The 24,631-nt window shown below is 43.2% G+C and overlaps 1 protein-coding gene and 1 non-coding gene across 3 annotated transcripts; both read right to left on the bottom strand.

Annotated features, from left to right (window-relative positions):
- Positions 1-710: 710 nt before the first annotated feature.
- Positions 711-22,827, bottom strand: LOC117054215 (cystine/glutamate transporter-like). Of its 2 annotated transcripts, XM_033162796.1 has the most exons (14): positions 22,657-22,827; positions 21,896-22,036; positions 14,365-14,667; positions 9,180-9,306; positions 8,595-8,710; positions 8,309-8,434; positions 7,761-7,860; positions 7,628-7,672; positions 7,277-7,400; positions 5,982-6,085; positions 5,627-5,723; positions 5,030-5,179; positions 2,669-2,843; positions 711-1,195 (listed from the first exon to the last, which is right to left on the bottom strand). In XM_033162796.1, exons 3-14 carry the CDS (start codon positions 14,558-14,560, stop codon positions 1,131-1,133), a joined length of 1,425 nt encoding a protein of 474 aa, XP_033018687.1. In that variant the 5' UTR covers positions 14,561-14,667; positions 21,896-22,036; positions 22,657-22,827; the 3' UTR covers positions 711-1,130. The 2 variants fall into 2 exon arrangements, with proteins under 2 accessions (XP_033018687.1, XP_033018688.1); XM_033162797.1 differs by lacking the exons at positions 21,896-22,036; positions 22,657-22,827 and adding an exon at positions 16,736-16,750.
- TRNAK-CUU lies at positions 12,480-12,552 on the bottom strand. The gene has a single exon. It is a non-coding gene; the product is annotated as a tRNA-Lys (tRNA).
- Positions 22,828-24,631: the final 1,804 nt, after the last annotated feature.

The raw sequence follows: 24,631 nt of genomic DNA, 5'->3' as shown, positions 1-24,631 counted from the left end.
AACAGTTTCAGGTTAAGAACGGAACTCGGGAACGAATTAAGTTCTTAACCCGAGGTACCGCTGTATTTCTCAGGATCAATGGGGGTAATGCCCCCTAACTGGTGCGATGGCACTAGACTTGATCAAACATTAGCAAGGACAACTGAAGGCAGTAAGCATCACCTGTGAGAATATAATCATATCCATATTCTTAATTCTACCAGTACTATGAACTTCAAAAGAGGTGTGAAATTGGCTGGTTGAAAGCTGCATCTGGTTTAGTCATTCATATATATATATATATATATATATATATACACACAAAACCAGAAGTTTCAGATTTGAGGAGGACTTCTTTACCATTCTAAAGAAGCCCGTTATAATCACACACACACATCTTTTACAGTTACAGGTGGGTAGCCGTGTTGGTCTGCCATAGTCAAAACAAAATCGAAAATTCTTTCTAGTAGCACCTTAGAGACCAACTGAGTTTGTTCCTGGTATGAGCTTTCGTGTGCATGCACACTGTGTATCTGAAGAAGTGTGCATGCACACGAAAGCTCATACCAGGAACAAACTCAGTTGGTCTCTAAGGTGCTACTAGAAAGAATTTTCGATTTTGTTTTGACATCTTTTACAGCAAGGCTTATTTCAGTTTTCTAGAGTCCATCTTGGAGTACATCAAAAACTATCATTGGTCAAGGTACACTGTTCAAATCAAACTTTTTAAAAAATGAGCCTGTGTACCTTGATGACTAACAGCTCTGCAGTACCACTTCAACATCTGCAAATAGCTATTGCCTCTACACAGCCAGCATTTAGGGATTGCGTATGCATTCAGACAGATGCATCTCTAGGAGTCTTTCTTCAAGGACCGGATGCTCTCGTGTCCATCTGCATGGCAGATGAGGACAATATCAGGATGCACACGGGGTGTTTCTTGCACAGTCAAAGGTGTGACTCATCTACACAGGGTTTCCTGCGCCTTTGATTTTTCAGGAACTCTCCATCTGGTATGAAGAAGATGCTCCAATGCAGGCATGCTCCGAGTTGTGAGGGTGGCAATTAATATAAGCTAGGAGAAGTCACCGCAAAATCAGAGCTTTGAAGTTCAGGCTTCTGGTTCACCCCTCCAGCTCTTGTTATGCTTCTCAGTAAGTCCTGATTTCTTGTTGCACCACCTTCAAGAGGATCTGAAGCTTCAGTGTAAGAGAATCTGTAATAGTAAGAGGTTAGATGTATAAGGGCAAGAGTATTTCATGTTCTGGTGTTTCTAAAGTACGAATTATGTGTCTTCCAAAACTGCAAAAATTTATGTGGAAACAGAATGGGATGGAATTAGGGTTACAAAAGAAGAAGAAGCAAAAATGGCACAAATTAAATATGGGCAGATATGAACACCTTCCTCAGCCCCCTATCTGCAACATGTGGATACTACAGTACCGGTAATACTGACTTATCTTAAGAAAAAACAAAATTAAAAATTAAAAAATTCCTTCCAGTAGCACAATTTTTTTATTTTTTTATTTTGTTTTGACTATGGCAGACCAACATGGCTACCTACCTGTAACTGGAACTTATTTTAAGAAGTTATTGTAAGGATTACAAGGACATAATACATGTAACTCTCAGAAGTACTTTATGGATGCTAATCATCATTATTAATATAATATAATTATAATATAATTAATATAATTATAATTATATTAATTATATTATAATTATATTATATTAATAATTATTAATATAATTAATATAATTATTTGATTGCTCAAAACAGGGCTATGTGGAAATGCCCCCATAATATTGGACGGTAAGTTCGCAATTTCATTTCTCCCTCTCTAGAAGTCGCCATAGGGCTTGTAGCTTGAGTCTCAATTGCTTGGACAGGGTGCTCCTCTTTGTTTTTCCTCATCCCTCTCCCAAGTATGCCTGGCGTGCTCTGGTCCATGGGGTCACGAAGAGTCGGACACGACTGAACGACTGAACAACAACACTCCCAAGTAACATTTCCCTTTGGGCTTCTTTTAATTCCCCTTTGATCAAAGGAACTCAAAATATTGATTTCATTGTAAAAAACAAAAACAAAAAAACCCCCAAAAGTAGAGCATTTTCTAGGTAATTTGAGAAAGCTCAAAGATATAATTAATGAAGCTGCAAATTAAACACACCAGGGCAGCCATGCCTTCCCCACTGACATTTTTTTAAAGCATTGGATTTTCCCATTCCATAATAAGCAACTGGAAACACAACGGGAGCTGTTAGGGGTACCCCATAATACTCATTTCGCATTTGTAAGGACACATCTTTCAGTGTGTCAGTACCCACACATTGGAACTCCCTGCCGATTGACATTTTTTGTTTAGACAAGACCCAGATATAGAATGCTGATGTGTGTTTTCATCTGCTTTTAGCTTATCGTTGTTTTAAATTATTTTTGAATGTTTTAAATATCTGTTCGTAACTGTTTTTACTGATCGTTTTATTCTTTCCTGTATGCTGCTTTGCGGGTTCCTCCCCGACACAAACAACCAAGAAGCATCGATAACCAGTCAATAATAAATCTCCCCCTGACTCCTGAGGGAATACAGCCCTCGACAGCCGGATCAAGCTCTGGCTATGCAGCGATCTTTAAAGAATACCGGTACTGAATATGATCATTCAAAATTACCCAGCAGATTCTACTCACAGAATGTGGCGCCGCAACACTTTGGCATTGGCCTGTTGACGAGCAAATAGTAAACGGGAAACCCACTTAAAACCATGGCACAGCCAATGCTGATATTTACTGGGTCCGAGTAGAAAGACATCGCCACAGTGAAAAGGCATATGATTGTAAAGGAAACAGGAACGAAGAGAGGAACCTGGATAGGGAAAAAGAGTTCCAAAAGTGGAGTTAACTTTTTACAAGTGGGCCCTGAAAGGCTGAGGAAGTTTGCAGGTGGATCTCACTTCAAAACATTTGAGAAGCTAAAGGACTGGAGGAAAATGAAAGCTCCTAGAGAAAGACGCATATATACCTGGAGGTATTTGAAACGCAAATAAAAGGCCTTTGACCCATGACAAAGGACTGAATGTAATTGTTAGAACTCTAATTAAAATGTGTCTTTGGGTGGGTGGAGGGAAATCTAACACACCGAATGAGAGCTTTCCCTACACACTGTGTGGTTCAAGCCCTGAGTTCGACAGGGATATATCCTTGAGATAAAATAAGGCAATTGGGAGTTTAAGTTTACAATTCCTCTCCTCTGCCATGCACATCCTCGGATCCCACATAAGGATTCTTATTATTTCCAGATGGGCACAGGAGCTGCATGTACTTAATCTGTGCACCCAAGTCTTGAGAAGAAAAGCTCCATATGGTAAGGTTACCAGACGTCCCCGTTTCCCGGGGACAGTCCCCGGATTTACAAATCAGTCCCCTGACAAAATCCATCTATTTAGCAGGAAGTTGAAAAGTGTCCCCGGATTCACTGAGAAAAAAATCTGGTAACCTTACATATGAATGAGACACGCAAGCATTCTTTTGCTTTAAAAGATGTGGAAATAAGGATTCTGGCTTATGTCCACAAGGCGGCAGTAGATGTACATATTATAAGCACTGGTCTTCTTGAATTTAATTTGTATTGTTTCTTCTTGGTATTCTTTTCCTTTCAAGTTTTGTGAGCGGCTAAAAAACAACAGCAAAGCATTACCCCCGCATTTCCGAAGTGCTTTTGGTAGTGGCTATGAAGACATACCAAGAGCATGTTATTCCTGAATATGGAAAATAAGGTAGCCGGGTGAAGAAAGGAATCCTGGGCTCTTGCGCCTTTAATAGTGATGTAGAAGATGGAACTTCAGCTGGTGTGAATTCTCTTCTTGCAAGCGACACCTGCTGACATTTCTTTTTCTATACAGCTATTAAAGGTACAGGAGTCCTGTTCTCTTTTCGCATCTGGCCACCCAAAGAATGATCATGAAAAGCCAACCTGGAACACCTTGGAAGAAGGGTGAATATTTCTTCTCTAAGCAAACAAGCAATTCATGTTTGATGTTTATTTGTATCCCACCACCATTCCTTCAAGGAACACAGGGCAGCATACATAGCATACATCTCCTCCCTAGGGGCGGAGGAGAAATTCAGTTCGGTATGCATTTAAAGCAGAATATCTCAAATTCACACTTTCTCCGAACAATGTGTACAAAAATGGACATATTGGGGGGAGTGTGCGCATTAAATGAAGACAATGGGGGAAATGACATACAAAAATCCATTATATTATGGGAAATAGCTTGCAACAATGTGCATCTAAAAATGGGCTTCTTAGGAGAAAATTGCCCTAAAATGCTAAGGATTTTCATGAGGCTTTGTTGTTGATTTTTTAATGCAAATTACTGCAGAACATAGAAAACTAAATTTAATAATGGATGAATGAGAAACCGGGAGACGCAAAATTGGCAGATCCTTCCATCCCTACTCTGGCCCACCATTTGATCCTCACTACAACCCCCAGCCAGGCTGAGAGGGAGTGTGCCTGGCTTGAGATCACAAGATGCTGTAAACAGCTCAGAGACGCCCTATGATGCTCTAAACTGCTCAGAGGTTTCTTTGAAATACGGAGCGCTATATGAATTCATAGCTGTCAACTTTCCCATTTTTTTGCAGGAAATTCCCTTATTCCAGTGCCGTTTCCCACTGCAAAAAAAAAAATGGGAAAGTTGACAGCTATGGCCATTTCCCAATGCAAAAAAAAGGAAGGTTGACAGCTCTGATATGAATTACCTTTTAAAATGTCTGAGTGGGGGGCTGAACATAGGTCTTCAGGGCCCTAGTCCAACACCCTTAACCACTTAACACTGTTTCTGATCAGTTGGTGGGTGTTATATTTGTTAGGCATACTCTGAGGTGGAATCTGAACCACTTGGCTCACAGCTCCAGCTCTTAACTACCAGTACTTACTCTTACTTATTAGCACAGACAGAGAGATGGGTCTAAGTACATACCTGGTCTAAAATAAAGAGCAACAGAGGGAGAATCGTGGGAGAAAACAGGCTAGCAAGCCCTTACCTTGAATGGGCTTGTTATCTCAGGATGACGGCAGCGGTGAACTATCAGCCCAAGGGTGGCTAATCCTATGAAGAGCCACCGGGAGAAGCTGAAGAAGTTCAGCAGGTGGTAGATATCTCCCACACAGATCATGGCTGTGACCAAAGGGAACTGAGGGGGTGTAAAAGCAGGTGAAATGGATTTAGTAAACCACCATCTCAGATTTAACACACAGACGTAGCTGAAAACCTAGAACATGGATGGGGAACTTGTGGCCTTTCAGATGTTGCTGGACTGCAAGTTTTTTGTATACACTCCCATTTTCTGCGCACCCAGTGTGCTTCCACTCCTGGTTTGGGAAGCAGTGTGCACAAAATGTTAGCCAGAATCCATATCCTGTAGTTTCTTAGGAAATACTGTGCCCTGCCCCCGAAAACCAGCTTCAATCTGAATTGAGAAAAAGAATGACCTAGCTGCATTTTAAGCCAGCAATGTGTACACAGCCTTTTAGAGTAGGCCCATTGAGACTGACAGTTCTTAAAGTACTTGTGGCTATCTTAAACATTTCGGTGGGTCTACTCTAAGAATGACTAGGATGGAGTCAACCCATATTCTTACCATCAACATGACTGCTGGTAGGGGTGTATGTCTTTGAATATGGATCATGGAGAAGAGGGGGGGCCATTGCCCTTCTCTTGAAGCCACAAACAAGGTCCTAGAAGGAGAAAATAAATAAGCAGTGAAAGGGAACCTCTAGTAGAGATGCTCAGTGCTGGGGTTCTCTTCCTCAGTTTCATGCTTTGGCTCTCCAGATGTTATTGGACTACAACTCCCATCAGCCCCAGCCAGAACAGCAAATGGTCGGGAGTGGGAGCTATAGTCCAGTACCAACTGGAGGGTCACATGTCCCCCAGCCCTGATATGTAGCATGTAGTTCACCCCTCAACAATATTTTTAAAAAGAGGTCACTGACCTTGAAAATGTAAAGATTCCTCCATTCATGGTCCCAAAGCAAGACAAAGAAACTAGGATAGGCACCATTGAGATAACACTCCGGCAAGCTTTATGCGCAAAGCTCTGGAAGAAAAGGAATGTTTGTGTTCAGAAATGTGAGGTTTATAATTACTGGTGAAGTAAAACCACTGAGTGGCCTTCAGTGAAAGCAGGGGTGATATGCTACAGAGCTCTGTTTCATTCTGGTTTCTTATTTACTTGTTCTCCATACCTCCCAAATCCCTGATTTTCTTGTCTTATTCGTTTTACAGAAGGCTTAGAGACATTATTACAAGGCCCTATCAGCACTATGGGTTTCCCAAACTTGGGTCTCCAGCTCCCATCATAGCAGTGGTCAGGGATGATGGAAATTGTAGTCCCAAAACAGCTGGCGACATACATTTAAAGCATTGTTGTGCCACTTTAAATAGTCATGGCTTTCCCCAAAGAGTCCTGGGAACTGTAGTTTGTAAAGGGCAATGAAAGTTGATGGGAGACCCTAATTCCATTCACAGAGCTATAATTCCCAGAGCTCCCTGGGAAGAGGGGTTGACTCTTAAATCTCTCAGAGAACTGTAGATCTGTGAGGGGACTTGCATCAGCACCACCAATAGGCAAGGCTGCTGGGAGCTGAAGCCCAACAACATCTGGAGGGCCACAGATTCCCTTCTCCCAGTTTATGAAGGACTGAACTAGGGATGGGTGAATCTGTCCATTTCAGTTTCTCAAATTTTCAGTCTTATTCAGCTCTCCACATTTACACATTTCTTTGAGAATTCTTTTATAGAAATATATATAGAAGTCCTCCTGGAAATTCACCAGCATTTTAATGCAAATTTATCCAAATAGATGTGTTCCTTGCAGTTTTGCCTAATATATACATTTCTGCAAAGCAATTCCCCCTAAAATAATGCCTGTTTGTATGTTGGGCTGTTAATGCTGTGAGCTGCTCCATCATAGTCTCAGGTTGTCTATATGTGTAAATAAACTCTATATCATAAAGACACCACAGTCTCTGCTGACCCTCAATCCAAGGAAACTGAACCCTGGAACCCCCGGAATCTCACACTGCTCAGAGACTGGGGTGGCACACATACAATGGTTTGCTCTTCTGAGACTTCTCGATGACCAAACAACTCCTCATTCTGCAGAGGCTGAATTTAATTGCCACTCTTATATTCCAGTCCTCTCCCCTCCATCTTCTGAAAACTGAACTCTCTTGGGGAAGAAGGGGAATTAATCTGATATTAACTACAACATTGGCTTTCGACTCACCACAGCTACTGCCTGGGAAGCCAGAACATCTGCTGCTGTCAGCACCGTGTAATAGGAAACATTAGTAAGCATATAACCCACAATCACAGTGATCACAGACACAATCACTGCCAGAGGGATATTTCTACAAACAAAATGGGGGGGTGGAGAGAGAAAAGGATCGTCAGTACAACTGTTCCCATGTAAATGCAAAATTTCATTGTATTGTTATTATATATATGGAGCCTGAAGCTAGTGCCTTGTTAGCCTATGTAATAACCCACCCCTGTTCAAAACAGCTTTGATTTCTGCCCTGAGAAAAACATTAAGCAGGGTCAAATACAGATATTTTTTACTGGTCTTATGACTCACCGCTCTGGCTTCACTAGTTCTTCTCGCACAAAACTAGTTTGAAACCTGCAAAGTGGGAGGGAAAGGAACAGATTTCAGTGGCCCTGACAGTTTATAAGTGAATATCTTTAAAATGTATGTCACCTATGCATACCATCCTGAATAGGCAAACATCCCTGCATAAAAAGCCAAAGGGAGCTTGTCCAAAGCGAGGGTCTGAGTATTGAAAGCATCCTGGAAATTTTCTGTATGGCCTAAAGAAAACCATACAGTTAGAAAGCAAAGTATGATAAAAATAGGCACGTTCTTAAGATAGTTAGATGAGCATGTAAACGGGCTTCATTTTACCATATACATCTTTGTGATGTGGTTCAGGAATAGAGCATATACTTTGGATGCAGAAAAGTCTCCAAGTTCAACCCATGCCATTTCCACTTTAAAAGATCAGTTAGGATGTAATACAGGGCGCAGGAAACATTCTGCCTGAGCTCTTAGCAGACTTCCTTAGGGATGACATCCTGCAAAGCAGGTGCCACAAATGGAAAGGCCCTGTTTCTTAAAGCCACCCACCCAACTTCAGGCTTTGACCACTGTTGTCACTGAAGTGTGTGGGGAGGCAGCCCTCAGGGCAGAATATAAGGAGGCTGTAATATTTTCTAGGGGCAAGTCCTTGTATTTTGAACAATGAGAATAATGCCTTACCTTGAGCTAAAAGTATCATTCCTGGGACGATGATGAGAGTGAGAGCTACCAACTTGACGATGGACAAGAAGGTCAGAAGCCTGGCACTCCAGCTGACACTCCAAGAGTTCAGGATTAGGACAATGTCTGGATTGGAGAGGGTAAAAAAGGCATTTGATCTGCACGCTGGGACTATCTAGTTCAGCCGATGAATTCAGAATATGAAATTAATAATAAGACTCCCATTGATTTGACTGAATCGCATCCCAAGGAAATAAATGGGGCACAGTTCCTGCTTCGTACTTACAGTAACCAAGAAGAGCAACAAGTTTCACAGCCAGAAGTGGAGCACCACAGGGTGCAAAAAAAGGGTCCAGGATGTAGCGTCCAAACGCCAGTGCTACAACTGCACTGTTGGCTGGCCTGGAAGGGAAAAGTGGCTTATGCATTCTGTGACAAGACCTCAAGAAAACTCTTGTTTTTTTTTCATTGCAAAAATGCCACATTCCTGCTAAGTCAAGGAAACTGGGCAGTTGGCTTCTTTAAACTGTTTTCCGTGTCCCCTGGAAATCGCTCAGGAGGGAATATGTCCCTAGGGCTGAATATGTCCCCTGGCGTAGCTCATTTGGGCTGCTATTCCTGATGGGCCAAGCTGACACAACTCAGAGAAAGGCAGGACACAAACTTCAGCTAGTTATGAACAGCTGCCATTCACCCAGAAATATTAGGCAGCCATTTGCCTGGACTGCCTTTAATGCCTGCTTCTTACATGCGCAGTTTCTCTCACTGACATTTAAAGGCATAGATTATATACACAACTGTGCCACATGGTTCGGAGCATTCCGACCTCACCTTTAAGTTTATAGAGCAGGTTGCAGATGGAAAAGCTTACCTTATAGCAAAGTATTCTGCCCATAGGAACAAGAACCCTGGCAGAGGGCCCAGGGTCTCCAAGATATAGATGTAATGGGCTCCAGACTTTGTGATCCGGGTGCCAAGTTCAGCATAACACAGAGCACCTGGAAGCGTTCAGGTAGGAAAGAGCGTAAGCAAACCACCCTAAAGAGTTTTCCTTCACTTCACACATTGACGGGATATTGGTATCCTGTGATGTTGTGTCCATGATAGGACCGTTGTGAAAATCCTCACTTAAAGTCACCCAGATTGCAAAGCCTTCTGTAGTGGATAAGGATACTAGGCTTTAAGCAGGGGGTTCAAGTCCCTGCTTCATTTGTGACCATTAATGTTAAAAATCCAGCAAATGGCAATGGAAGGCAAACAAACAAACAAACCCCAGACTGTGACCATTCTGCAAATGTATGCAGAATGACTCTTCACTACTGCATTAATTAGATATGACTAGGGAGCAAGCTCCTTTGAACTCCTTTTATTCAGAACTTACTTCTGAATAAAAGCAGGGTTCAGGGGCACTTGAAGTGAAACCTCAGAACGACAGCTCTCTCTGATAATCTTCTACTGATACAGAGATATCGTAGGAACACAGGAAGTGGTCTTAAGCTGAGTCATACCATTGGCCCATCTCAGGGCTAGATTAACCATTAAGCAAAATAAGTCTGTGCTTAGGGCAACAAGGGAAGGGGGCAACACAGAAATCTTCTATTTAACACCAACCTTTCCATTCCCCTGCCCTTGTTGTCACTCCTGCACATGCATATACTTGACCACTGGTCTGATGAAGTAGGCCCTAGTCTTTTAAAATGTGTTGAAGCGTGTTATTGGGTGGCTTTTGTTCTTATTTTGATTGTGTATTTTGCGTTTTTATATTGTGATTTTATCTTGTGAACTGCTCTGAGACCTGCAGGTGTAGGGCAGTATATAAATTATAAAATAATAATAATAATAATAATAATAATAATAATAATAATAATAAATAGTTGCAGTTACAGGTGGGTAGCCGTGTTGGTCTGCCATAGTCAAAACAAAATCGAAAATTCTTTCTAGTAGCACCTTAGAGACCAACTGAGTTTGTTCCTGGTATGAGCTTTCGTGTGCATGCACACTTCTTCAGATACACTGAAACAGTTTCAGTGTATCTGAAGAACTGTTTCAGTGTATCTGAAGAAGTGTGCATGCACACGAAAGCTCATACCAGGAACAAACTCAGTTGGTCTCTAAGGTGCTACTAGAAAGAATTTTCGATTTTGTTTTGAATAAATAGTTGGCAAAGGCAATCATAACAACCCGTTCGTCTTCAAGGTGCCACAAGATTCTTTGGCATTTTTGCTCCCTGGTACATCTGCTAAGGATTGCAGCCTTCAGAGTGTCAGAGAGCTACTGAAACTAGGGAAACCAGAATGACCCATATTCAGCATGAAGTGTCTGTGCAACCATTTCACCCACCCATGGAAATTATGACATTAGGAATGATCCATATTGACAAACTGAACTTGAACCTGGAGGCTGTGAATAATCCATGACGACTCCATATGTGCACCCACAATGGAACCATATGGTCAAAAAACAGCTTTCTTAGATTTTAGCCTGGGTTATTTTTATCCCAAACTTCAGCTGGCAAACTTTCATGTTTTGAGGCCATTCAGATAGAATCACAACCCCCCGCATTTATCCTTGGAGAACACTTCCATTGAAAGTTGATTTTATTAAAAAAAAAAAAAAAACACACACAGGGCAATTCTATACATGTCTATTGAAAAGTAAGCCCCATTGAGACCCTGGAAATTAAGTACCGTATATACCCGAATATAAGCCGACCCGAATATAAACCGAGGCACCTAATTTTCCCACAAAAACCTGGGAAAGCTTATTGACTTGAGTATAAGCCGGTTCACCTTTGCCACTGTGGAGGAGGAACGAGGAGCCCGAAAGCAGCCCTTTGGGCTGCTCCTTCCTCTTCCTCCTTTGCCAAGTTTGCATTTATGCGAGCAGTTCAGGAATGGATCAAGCTGCCTGGGGAGAGTAAAGAACCACTGTTCTTGTACGCTTCTTAAGGAATGGTTGGCTGGGGAGAGCGGGCGGCGGTGGCACAAGCGGAGAGAAAGGGCTTCTTTCTCGCTGCCCCCACCGCCCGCCTCACTCAAGTATAAGCCGAAGGCAGCTTTTTCAGCACAAAAAATGTGCTGAAAAACTAGGCTTATACTCAAGTATATACAGTATATGATTGTAGCCTTCGCTTCCAATCTCTTGTGGGGCAGGTGGGAGGAGGGCTCCATTTTGGCTCTCATGGTTTACTCTCAGTTCTCTTTGATGAAAAGGTGCTGTTAAAAAGCCACTGGGTAAGGTGTTTTTGTTTGTTTGTTTGTTTGTTTTTGCAAAACATCAGCATGACTAGCAATCTATCTACTCTTTTTTTTGTGTGGGGGCAATTTTCCACACAGGTTGTGTGTGATGCCGTGGTTAGTGTGTTGGACTAGAACCGGCTTTACCAGAAGCTTGCTGGGTGACTTGGTGCAATCACTCTCCGTCTCAGGTCAAACTACCTCGCAGAATCGTTGTGAGGATCAAATGGGCAGGATAAGAACCATATGCATATGTTATTTGGGAAGGTTTGGGTGAAAATGTAAAATAAAGATGTTATGTTCCCTTTTGTAGAAAAGGGGCCACGGCTGTGTACAAATAATATATTTAAAGCACATCAACCCAATCCCCTCCCCACAAAAATCCTCGGAACTGTTGTTTATCCCCTCACAAAACGATAGTTCCCATGATTTTTTTGGGGGGGGGGAGAAGCCATGTGATTTAAATATGCTTTAAACGTGTGGTATGTACAGAGGCACACGTTCTGAAGAGAGAGGTCCTGTGTTCAATCCTTGGCATCTTCAGTTAAGAAAGGATGAGGTGGCAGATACTAGGGACATTTGAGCTGACTGGTGTGGTTATGTAATTAAAAGATCCCACAGAAACCACATCGCTCTGTAGCAGGAATGGGGGACCCGTGGCCCTCCAGGTGTTGTGGCACTAAAACTCCTCTCAGCGCAGCCAGCATGGCCAAAGGTCCAGAGCTGATGGGAGTTGTCATCAGTCAATAGGTGGAGAATCACAGGTTCCCTTGCTGTGTAAGTATCACATGGGTTCTGGGACCTGCAGGGGGAGAGGGTACATGCCCCTCTTAGACTTCCCAGATGGGATAGTTACGCTGAAATACATAAGATTCATAGAATGGAAGGGACCACGAGGGTCATCTAGTTCAACCCCCTGCAATGCTGGAATCTTTTGCCCAACATGGGGCTCGAACCCACGACCGTGAGATGAAGAGTCTCATGCTCTACCGACTGAGCTATCCAGGATGTGTGAGCCTGAGATACAAGAGCCTGTTAGGAAGGCTGCTGTTTGGGAATCTTATGGGTCAAGGCCTTCTGAGTTTCATTATGCAATGGGGGGGTGCCTCTTTCACATGGTTCTTCTGATAAGATCCTAATTCAGATTAGTTACACATTAACTCCATGTGGCTTTGTGAGTGTAGCTCAAGTTCAAGGCAGAAACAAAGGCTCGTAGCATCGCAGGTGCAATGGAAGTGTCACAGGACCAGGGGCTGTTCAGTTACATCAGGTGCCCGAGTACATCTCAGAAAACAAATATGGCAGGATTGGAGTGTGTACAGAAAAGGGCACAGCTCAGGGGCAGAGCAATTGCCCTGCCAACAGAAGGTCCCAGGTTCAGCCCCTGGCAGCTCCAGGTAGGGTTGGGAGAGACCCCTGCCTGAATTCCTGGAGAGCTGCTGCCAGTCAGTGTGGACAATAGTGAGCTGGATGGACTAGTGGTCTCGCTCAGTATGAGGCAGCTTCTTATGTTATTGTCTCTCCTTCTTTAACCATGAGTCAGGATGCAACTGAGCAACGAAAGTGGATTCTGTGGGCAAGAGACTGGTACTGATGAACTGGAACAGAGCTTCCCAAACTTGGGTCTGTGGGCTGTTTTTGAACTACAACTCCCATCATCCCTGACCACTGTTTTTGCTAGCTAGGGATGATGGGAGTTGTAGTTCAAAAACAGTCCAGAGACCCAAGTTTGGGAAACACTGAACTGAAAGAATAAAGATATGGTCCTCTTTAATCAATGAGCTGATGACAAGACAACACTCGCAACATATGAACGAATTGCTTACAGATGCAGACCTTCTTTGGACAAATAATATTGACATTTGGAACGAGCTTATACTGCATATAGTATTTTACTGATAATCATATATGTATTATGACAATATTATTATTATTTATATTACATATACAGTGGAACCTCGGCTCCCGAACGCCTTGGGAGCGGAACGTTCTGGCATCCGAACGAACGAAAACCGGAAGTAATTGTTCCGGTTTTCGAACATTCTTTGGAAACCGAACACCCGGCGTGGATTCTGATTGGCTGCAGGAAGCTGCTGCAGCCAATCACAAGCCATGCCTTGGTTCCCGAACTGTTTCAGGAATCGAACAGACTCCCGGAACGGATTAAGTTCAGGAACCAAGGTTCCACTGTATAATAAAGTATGGAAATGTTACTGATTATATATAACGTACAATACTATGTTGTTGTTCAGTCGTTCAGTCGTGTCCGACTCTTCGTGACCCCATGGACCAGAGCACGCCAGGCACACCTATCCTTCACTGCCTCTCGCAGTTTGGCCAAACTCATGCTAGTCGCTTTGAGAACACTGTCCAACCATCTCATCCTTTGTCACCCCCTTCTCCTTGTGCCCTCCATCTTTCCTAACATCAGGGTCTTTTCTAGGGAGTCTTCTCTTCTCATGAGGTGGCCAAAGTACTGGAGCTTCAAAGTACTATACTATATCCTTTTATCCTTTGTGCACTTTCTCTCTCTTTTTCTTTTGCTCCTTTATTTTTTATAATGGAAATTCATATATACAGTATATGAATTTAACGAATTGGTAGCTGCAATAATGAAATCCGTATTGGCCCAGGATCCAGAACTGAGACAGCATTCTGACTCATGGTTGCAGAATGCTGTCTCAGTACTGGATCCTGGGCCAATACGGATTTCATTACTGCAGCTACCAATTCGTTAAATGATGGGGTGAAACACAGTCCCAATAGGGTTTCTCATCCTCCGAGAGCTGAAAACGGAGAGGAAAGGAACTCACCACGCACCAAACATAGAGAGGATCCCACAGGCAAACCAGACGACTAAGGAGAGGCCCACGTTGCCAGAGTTCTTCAGCACCCCTTGGGGAGAGATGAATATTCCGCTGCCTACCATGCTCCCTATGAGGAGCGAGAAAGCTCTCAAGAGGGTGATCTTCTTCCTCAGAAAGACAGCCTCCTCGTTCTTCTCCGATTTCCCCATGGCCTGTGTGGTCCTCTGGAAGAGCCTTCAGGTGTCAAAGGTTTGTGGTGCGTAGGTGTGACTTGAATCACCGTAGAGGTTCTTCCTGATCCCTCAAATCAGCCTGTCTTTAAAAAGAAAGAAGAGCATTTTCAAAGAGACCCTTAGAGGTTGGGACGGGATGTAAGCACACAGCTCTCAAACCTATATTTGCATTAATGTGGGAGCACAGCGCCACTTTCAGGGGGATTATCTGCCACGGAGGATGCTTAACCCTTTCCCCAACACAGTTCTAAAAAAATGTGTGGATTATGAGCCTCCCTAGTTCGGTATTGTCTACATTAACTGGCAGCATACTGTATCTGTGCTTGGTTTGCCAGTTGCATAGTCACTGACAGGAAAATGCTCCAGAAGGTCATAACCACAGCCCGAAAGATTATCAGTCATCCTCTCCCATCTTTGGACGAACTATATAGCTCCCGTTGTCTCAAAATAAGCAAACAACATTTTACAGGATTCATCTCATCCTGGATATAGTCTGTTTGCATGGTTGCCTTCGGGCAAGAGATACAGAACAATTAAATCAAGAACGAATAGACTAAAAAACAGTTTTTATCCAAGAGCTATTTTAAATGCTGTAACCAAATGATATGATCTTTGGGGAGTCGTGATGGATGGTATGTATGTCTTATGTGTGGTTGTAAATGTATAAATGCTTATATGTGGCTGTAAATGTGGGATGGCATTCAATTTTGTTGTACTACGTATGATGACAATAAAGTATCTATATCTATCTATCTATCTATCTATCTATCTATCTATCTATCTATCTATCTATCTAGCATCTCTCAGGTGTGAGACTGTCCTAGCCCTTCCCCTCCAGTTATCCATCTTTCTTCCTCACCTGGAAACAAATTGTATCCTCCGGGTGTTTTAAACACAAGTGTTCCTTCCCCGCCTGCCCCATTTCCCTTTAAACATGTGTTTAAACACATGCATATGCTTTTTAAATTATTGCACATTAAGCACTGCAAACATTTTTATGGTGCTTTGCACCAGGTGGCTGGGGAGACCATTGCACACATAAAGTATTTGTTTCTAGCTTTTTGCTGGTTGAAATGTTACAGCTCACATCTTGTGTGTGCCAATTCTTTTTTAAAAACAAAAACAAAACAAAAAACACCAAGACATTAACACATTTAAATGCAATATTTATACATCAAATTATCAGCCAGTAATTCATTCTCATTATGTACCACTATGAATAGGAAAGGACACAGCCAATACATCCATTCATCAAAGCTGAATGGATGTCACAGTTAATAAGAAGTATTGCTTCCTCTTACAGTCTCTCTGTATATAGAACACCGGAAAGTAATAAAGGAAGCCCATTTATCTTTCTTTTTTTTTAAAGTTGATTTTCTGCTCCCCTTCATTTATAATGAAGTAACTTGTAAGATTAGGCATGATAGCTGTAGTCAATAAATTGATGAGTGCCATTCTGGAGACACAGTCCAGCCCATAGAAATCAGCTCTGTGCTGGGTTAGGACTCAAGTTTCCTAATGCTTGCAACTGTTGCAGCAATAAAACAAAATGAAATAATCATGGCATTGTAGAGTTGGGAGGGACCCCAGGAGTCATCTAGTCCAACCCCCTGGAAGTAGAAAATAATAATTGATACTACCGTATTAACCCCTCAATGCTCATTGCTATTTTCATGATCTAATCGTACTCGTAATAGGAGGAAGGAGCTTGGTTCCCTGAGACAAGAGGAAGACCCTTCTGACTCCAGCTCTATATGGGCTCTGATATAGGGTCGCTATATTGCAAGAAGTAAAAATCCAGACACAAAAGGAAAGTTGTTGAGTTTTGTTGTTGACACTAATTCCGTCATTGTGTAGATCCCGGGGCCTCTTGGCAGAGGGCACTCCCAGACTATCCTAACTGTGTGCTCCTCAATCTGTGGATCGATCGTGCCCTTTGGCCCAGACAGCAAAATGACTCGGACTGGCCCTGGTTAGTCTCGACATCACTCATCCAAAAATGTTTGGAAATCAGTAAGTAATCCAAAGAGTTTTCCTGGGTCACACAACATGGTAAGCGGAACTATGGTTCGCCAAGACTGTAGGCTATGAATGCTAAGGAATCGTTTGGTGTTGTGCGAAACAGCCTTGTGTCTTAGGGGAAAATATTACCTCTCCTCAAGTCACAGCACGGTCCACTGGGAAGGTAAAGCATCTTGGCTTTGAAGCTGAGTTGCTCTACGTAACAGATTAAAGTGCAAGTATGTTAATCCTCGCAGCTGCTCTCTGCATGTGTTTGGAATAAAGGAAATATTTACAAAGCTCGTTTTTGTTTCCTACACTGTGTTGATTGTTGACTCAAATCTCTTTCATTCTACAAAATTGCCCTTTTTGTTGAAGAGTCAGAGGGAATTTTAAAGGGCAAAAAAAAAGTGGTATGAAGAAATCTTACACTACACATCATTCCCGTTTCTGAGCATTTTACAGAACAAAAAAAGGGGGTGCTATCCATCTTTATGCAGTGGATCCTGAAGGTGGATAGGACAAAAACAGAGAGTGTACCAAACTCAAACAGCAAATTATTTTTATTTTTATTAATAATAATAATAATAATAATAATAATAATATGTTGCCACAATCCAGCCAAAATGATGCAATTGATGTTAATGGCAGACCCTCCAGGGACAGTCCCAGATTTACAAAGCTGTCCTGGTTTCTGATTTGATCCTGGAACGTCCCACTTTTCCTTAAAGGTAAAGGTACCCCTGACTGTTAGGTCCAGTCACGGACGACTCTGGGGTTGCGGTGCTCATCTCACTCTATAGGCCGAGGGAGCCGGCGTTTGTCCACACACAGTTTTTCTGGGTCATGTGGCCAACATGACTAAGCCACTTCTGGTGAAAAAGAGCAGCGCACGGAAACGTCGTTTACCTTCCCGCCAGAGCGATACCTATTTATCTACTTGCACTTTGAGGTGCTTTCAAACTGCTAGGTTGGTAGGAGCTGGGACTGAGCAACGGGAGCTCACCCCATCGCGGGGATTTGAACTGCCAACCTTCCAATCAGCAAGCCCTAGGCTCTGTGGTTTAGACCACAGCACCACCACCCGCGTCCCTACCACTTTTCCTTAGGATGTCTCTATTTTCATCAGAGAAATGTTGGATGGTATAGAGTTATGCGACCCCTGAGCCAAGGAGATAAGTAACTATATAACCTTTAGAAAACATCTAAAGACAGCCACGTATAGTGGCTGGGGCAACCCTGTCAGATGAACGGTATATAATTAGAATTATATTATTATTAAATAGGGCATCCCTATTTTCATTTCATTTTCATCCCTATTTCATTTTGTTGTTGTTCAGTCGTGTCCGGTCACGAAGAGTCGGACACGACTGAATGACCACAAAATTTTCATTGAAGAAATGTTGGAGGGTATGCAATGGGAAAAGGGACGCGGGTGGCACTCCTGCCCACCTAGCAGTTCGAAAGCACATCAAAGTGCAAGTAGATAAATAGGTACCGCTCCAGCGGGAAGGTAAATGGCATTTCCGTGCGCTGCTCTGGTTCACCAGAAGCGGCTTAGTCATGCTGGCCACATGACCTGGAAGCTGTATGCCGGCTCCCTCGACCAGTAACGCTAGATGAGTGCTGCAACCCCAGAGTCGGACATGACTGGACCTAATGGTCAGGGGTCCCTTTACCTTTACCTTTATGCAATGGGAAAGATTAAGCACAGGCTTTACTAGAAGTTATATCCAACATGGCGCAAAGGGTGATCAGCTCATGCAATGGGACTCCCCCTATGCTGCCCCCCAAACCTGATCCGAAAGGACCCCCTAGCCCCCTGGAGCACATTTTGAGATTGTGGGGGGGGAGCTATAGTGGAGAAGGAGGAGACATTCCATTGCCCAAGCAGAAGTCTGAAGCATAAGCAAAAAGGCAGAATTTGATAGAACTCTAGGTCACTGACATAAACAGAACCGAAAATATGTCAGTTTTGACCTCTGTGAGCAGAGCCATTAAATACACACGCAGTCACAGGCAGGGCCAGCTCCAGGTGAGGAGGGGCCCTCAGGAAAGGAAACTGCTGTTAATAGCTGCAAAAACAAATATCTGCAATAAAAATACAGGTCTGGGTAGGCTTGCCGAGACCAAACAGGTTTTAGCAGGCATCGAAAGGCAGTTCAACAAAGGCATCTGCCTGATATCAATAGGCAGGGAGTTCCAGAGAATTGGTAGTGTAGCACTGAAATGTCTATTTCTCACAAGTATGTGGCACTTGTGAAATAAATGCTATTTTTCTAGAAAAAGAGGTGTCGGAACTCACCATGAACCCCTCCCTTGTTTTCTTATAATGGCAATGGCGCCCATCTGAGAGGTTCCAGAACAGAGTTCCAGTGAGTTCTGGCTGGAAAAAAGCCATGTGAAAAAGTGCCCGTTCCACAGATATTGTGATCTGATATCTGTCAGTCATGTGAAAGAGGCTTCTATTGGTTCGTTGACACCTCACGAACATCTACTATTTGTGTCAAACACTTGCCAAACATGGCAACAGCCAGGAGCAATGGTATGTACTTAAAAAAACTGTGACACAAATCTGCATAAAGTTTAAATAGTGTGCTTTATGTGAATTTTAGGTGGCTTTCAGAGGGACGGGAGTGAGGGACTTTGGCTCTCCGCTGTATCTGGATTGGGCCTCCACAAATCAAGATGGCAGGTGGCTGGAGTCTTACCAGCGCTGTGCTTTGCAGCAGACCCAGCTGGCTGTGAAAAGCTTTGAGAAAGTTCTTTGTTGTTGCTTTTTAAGGGGAGAGGAAAAGGCAAGAGATCTATGTCCCAGTGCAAAAGACATAGTATGGCTTGAGCCCCTCAAAGCACCCCAAAGTTAAAGGAGCCCCATAATAAAGCGTTGATGCAGCAGGATTGGGCCCATGGTATGATACTAAAAATATATCCTCCTTTAAACCAAATGCGTGTTGGTGAAAATAGGCAGAACACTAAGTTGCAGTTGACCCTTCTTTAAACTTAGCAAGGAACCGAAGTGGGGGGGGGGGGAACCTCTCCTAGAAAAGCAAGTGAGGAATCCAAGAGCTTTAGGCACCGCAGATAAGTCGGATTCCAGAGCTGTTGAACGGTAAGAGTAGCTGAGAACAGACGCGCTAACAATAATTGAGCAGCTCAGTTGGTAGAGCATGAGATCTCAAGGTTGGGCGTTCAAGTCCCACGTTGGGCAAAAAGATTCCTGCATTTGCAGGGGGTTGGACTAGATGATCCTTGTGGTCCCTGCCAACTCTACAGTTCTGTGACTAGCTAGATAGTGTAGTGGTTTCTATGTTTGGGGTTACCTTGAAGATTATCCGGAGTTTCTCAGTTCAGATTGTAATTAATGGTGGACAAGTGTTCCTTAAAGACAAAGAAAGCCTCTCAGGAAACATACTGGGAGGTCTAGAAAAGAGAGTGACCACTGGGATGCCTCATATAAGTACAGAAGAAAGGCCATAACTCAGTGGTAGAGCATCTGCCTTGCATGCATTTGGAATATTGTGTAGAGCTCTGGTCTCCTCGCTTCAAAAAGGGGTTGGGAAAGGTTCAGAAAAGGGCAACCAAAATGATCAAGGGGATATGCTGCCATGCCCCAACTCTCCTTTGGGAGAGGGGTTGCAATGAGAATATTTTGCCCACAGCACCAGTCTCCCAACAGCAGGAGTAACCAACAGGGTGCCTTCCAGATGTGGTTGAACCCAACCCCCCATCCATTCCAGCCAACACATGACCAATGGTCAGGCATGGTGTGAGTTCTAGTCCAACAACATCTAGAGGGCCCCCACATTGGCTACCCCTGCCATACAGGGTTTCTACCAGCATTATGGAGCCAGAAGGCTCAAAGAGGTTATTAAAGCTCTGAACTGTGGCAACCTGCTCCCTCTTTCTAGGAACAAAACAGCCTAACCCAAGGTACTGTGGAATCCCAAGGTCCTGGGCTTTCATACTCCAAATATCTGACAGTCACTCCTTGAAGTTTGCAGAAGTCTGCAAAACTTGGGCATTCTGCTAGCTTAGCACTTGGGCATTCTGCTAGCTTAGCACCGTCACTTCTTCAATAAGCTACAGGCAGATGTTCCAGAAGAGCTGTCCCTTTCCCTGATGAACCTCATGACCTTCCTCTTTGTTGGTGACCTGGTGAGGGTGGGGAGCGAGTTCTTTTCACTCGCAAGGACAAGCCCCGGGGTCAAAACGAGAGACTTTGCCCCATCGCACAAACTGTTTTTTTAGCTGGATCGGAGAAAACAAAAATAAAGCCGAAGCGTTCCCCCTGCAGGGTTCCAAAGTTTGAGCAGGCAACAGCTTTCCCAGAAATTCTTGTCCCTTTAACCATTTCAGCTCTAGTGATAGGACGCAGGAGCCCTCGGGGCTCAGGATGGGGATGAATTCGAGGCGGTTCACATTGAAAGGCAAATCTACCTAATCCGCACCGAAACACAAAGACCCTTTGAAATTTGCACTTCTCTGAATTTTGTGGGAAGGTGCCATTCGTGAATTCTGGATGGGCAGGATTGCCCCCCCCCCCCCGCGGCTGCGCCCATGCTTCCCTGGACTCCGCAAGGGCAGCCCTTAAAACACCCCTCTGTGGTTGTTTTGGGGAGCTGTGATCCCCCTGAGCTCCCAGGGATGAGCAAGCAGGTCACGTACCTGCCATTCACAATGGGGTTGTTTGTTGCGGAAAACACAAGTGTGTGAAAGCAATTGCTGGGTGTGGAGTTCCTCTAAAAGGCAGTCATGGGAGCACCCTGCCAGCCATATTCAAGGCCAAGTTTGTATAGCATTTGCAAACACTATTTTGCAGTCTCCATTTGAACCCTACCATCTAGACAAGCAAGCTCTGCGCACTTCACCAGCTGTCTACCTTTCCCTTTAAAGTGCATTTCTTTACCAGGGGCGGGGCAGTTATTGGGTTGTTGTTTTTTTATTTTGATTATATATTTTGTGGTTTTACAATTTGATTTTGTTCTGTGAACTGCCCTTAGACCTCTGGGTATAGGGCGGTATACAAATACAATAAACAAACAAATAAATAAATAAATGAGTAAATAAATAAAATTTATTATCCCGATTTCAGCATAGATAAGCACTTGTGCTCATTTTTAACATTTGTTCTATTAACTCTCTCATTCCTGGATTGTGAAAGATGTGGAAATACTGAAATACTGATCAACCATAGCATTTGGTGCCATTATTACATGAGACTCCTCAAACAAAGGGACAAGTCACCATTTAAATATATTAATTAATTAATTAATTATCAACTTGATAACGGATAATAACTCGACTTACTTTGTCTTCTTGACCTTGCTTCGTTTTAAATACTGTATTTCATTCGCTTGATTTCTCGCTTGCACTGGAATGTTCTGTCTGCAGCGACTTTCATGAAGTCTTCACCAAACAACAGCTCAACGGCTTTTGCTTTTCCCACATCTGTAAAGCAAATGAGAAATCTATATTGACTAAAAGCAATGCTTCTTAACAACAACAAAACTCTTCAGCTTCCTTATACAGCATTCGCAGTGTTTTGAGAGGATGTCTTTTTAACTAAGCAAAATTCCATACATTCTGAACTCATGCATGTTTACTCAAAAGTAAAGACTCCACTGAGTACGGAGAGGCTTAATTACAAGTGTACATTCATAACATCGCTTGTGAAAATGTGTGCTGATGAAGGACTTTCCTGGCTAGGGTTGCCAACTGACCAGGAGGGAGGAAAGTAGTTTGCTCCTCAGCTTCCCCCCCCCCAATTCCAAATTTAATAATAAGGCAATTAAATGCATGTTGTCAAACCTGTTCTGTTGGGGTTTTTTTTTTTTTACAGCAGCTTGATTTTCAGAAATCAGCATGTGGAGCTCTTTGTGGTATAAATATAAACATTTATCCCGCTGTAAATTAAAGGCGGAGGAGCAGGAGCCAGTGAGGAAAAGTTGGCAACCCTTGCCCTGGCCTCTTTCCAGCTCTCTATCAACTCCAGCATAGTGGATCCCCTGAACTGCTTTGGACCTGAAGGTATTTATTCAGTAATCTCAGAGATATTTTAAACCACTCACATATTGTTGCAGACCCAGCTCCAAGGTAGGTGTCTGTGATTAACATCCAGTGCAGAGGCACTAACTCACTTGGCTCAGTCCCTTAATTCTCCCTCGGAGCAAAACTCCTCCTCTGAAGAGATCGCTACTGGGTGCCTTTCTGCTGTTGGTCTCTCAGCTCAGCTGCTATTCATTCTTTAGTTTTTATATAAAAAGCCGTAAGCACAAATTGTGTTTGAGGGAACACGTTTTCTTTTGCAACCCTCTGAAAAGTTATGTAACAATTATTATCATTATTTTTTATTTATTTCAGCACCTCCCTGACTGTTGTTATGCGATGCCCAGCTTTGGTCAGCTTGCTGCCTTTTCTCTTCACCAAAGGCATGGCCTCAAATCAGAAAACCTTAAACCAGCAGAAGTAGCAATGATGCATTTTCGATTTGTGGATAAGGCAATTTAGGCACACTGAGCATGTGCAAAGATGCATTTCCATTTCCAAGGGGCTGAAAGGCTTTTTGCAAAGTCCTTTCATTTATTCAGTTTTTATTAAAAGCAGTTTCTATAACAATTGTGGTTTTTTTTAAAAGGACATCCTACTTCAAATATCATGCTTGCCACAATGAATTCATATGCCTACAAGAGGTGTGATGTCCATTCGCATAAATTACCTTCACTGGTGAAATTTACAAAGCAAAGCCCTATAAATGGCGGTTAAAATGTGACAGCTAAATACAGCCTCCATATTCAGAGGCAGTCTATCTCTGATTGCCATGTTCTGGGAACACAGGAAAATAAGAAAAGCCTGCCAGATCAGGCCAACATCTCATCTAGTCCAGCATCCTGTTTTCACAATGGCCCACCAGATGCCTGTGGGAAACCAGGGAGCAGGATTTGATCACAAGAGAACCCTTCCTTCCCCTCCTGTGGTTTCTAGCAACTGGTATTCAGAAGTATTGTTGCCTCTGATCCATGGAGGTAGAGCTAGTAGCCACTGGCAGCCTCATCCTCCCTGAGTTCCATAGTTTAACTATGCACTGTTACACTGTCTCTAACTGCGTCCATGTTGTATTATTCAGAGCAATGGGAAGAGAAACCCCAAAGAAAGCAAGAGGGAAAACAACCTCCACTTACCTGACACCACCAGGTTACAACGAAAGCACCAGTCCCCCCCCCCACACTTCGTTTTTTAAACTAATGAAGTTCTTTGTCCCCGCTGTTTCCAAGAAAACTATCGCTTTTCTGCCCTGCACTGCGGAGCATTCATCCTTCAGAGAACTTCACAAACATTAACGAACGGAGCTTTGTGAAGGATAGATAAATACTATTTTCTCGTTTGATTGATAGGTGATGAAATTGAGGCAAAGAGCCATGAAATTAGTTAGCGACATGCAGCGGCACTGCCAGCTACATGGGTCTAGAATAATTCTCCTCTAGCACCTACCATTTGCCTCTGCTGTCGGCTTGTTTACAATGACTTAACTTTTTCCCCCTGCCTCAATCTCATCTCAAAAGAAAGCTACGATCTCTTTAGTTTTCTGAAGAAAATACCTAGAAAACTGAAGACCAGATCAGTATGAGGGCTGTATTCATTCGTCACCAAAGGTCAGCTATTGTGAATGGCACATGTGAGGTTCCATTTGGGACACCGAATGGAGAGTCTCGGCAGGCTAAATACGGCCCACAGGCTGGAGGGTTTCCAGCCCTGGCTTCGGAAGTGGCTGAGCTGAAAGTCGGTTGCTTGTCAAATTAATGCCCATTTGATTGCTCTCCTCAGCTATGTCTGGCCCTGCCTTGCTGGATTCTGCAATGATTATGGCTCTTAGTACCTGTCGCTTTGACTTCTTAGGACAGCATCTACAGCAATGTTCTTTTCTCTCACTGTGCATGCTTTTATTTGTGAGGAATAGCTCGTGTAAGGTGCACCGTTTTGATATATTTGCTTAGGCCAGTGGCAGAGCCGTCTTTAGCAAAATCCACACAGTGCTCCCTTTTCGGG

Source organism: Lacerta agilis, chromosome 10 (assembly GCF_009819535.1).
Source record: "Lacerta agilis isolate rLacAgi1 chromosome 10, rLacAgi1.pri, whole genome shotgun sequence".
In the NCBI taxonomy this organism is placed as follows: domain Eukaryota; kingdom Metazoa; phylum Chordata; class Lepidosauria; order Squamata; family Lacertidae; genus Lacerta; species Lacerta agilis.
This window is presented reverse-complemented; position numbering and strand designations above follow the sequence as displayed.

Excerpts from the sequence above, each read along its gene's own strand:
- LOC117054215 (XM_033162796.1), bottom strand. The coding sequence starts at position 14,560 with ATGGGGAAATCGGAGAAGAACGAGGAGGCTGTCTTTCTGAGGAAGAAG. Across the intron at positions 7,673-7,760 it reads ATGTTTGCCTATTCAGGATG|GTTTCAAACTAGTTTTGTGC; the intron begins GTATGCATAGGT and ends CCCACTTTGCAG. Across the intron at positions 5,180-5,626 it reads TACCAGCAGTCATGTTGATG|TTCCCTTTGGTCACAGCCAT; the intron begins GTAAGAATATGG and ends ACACCCCCTCAG.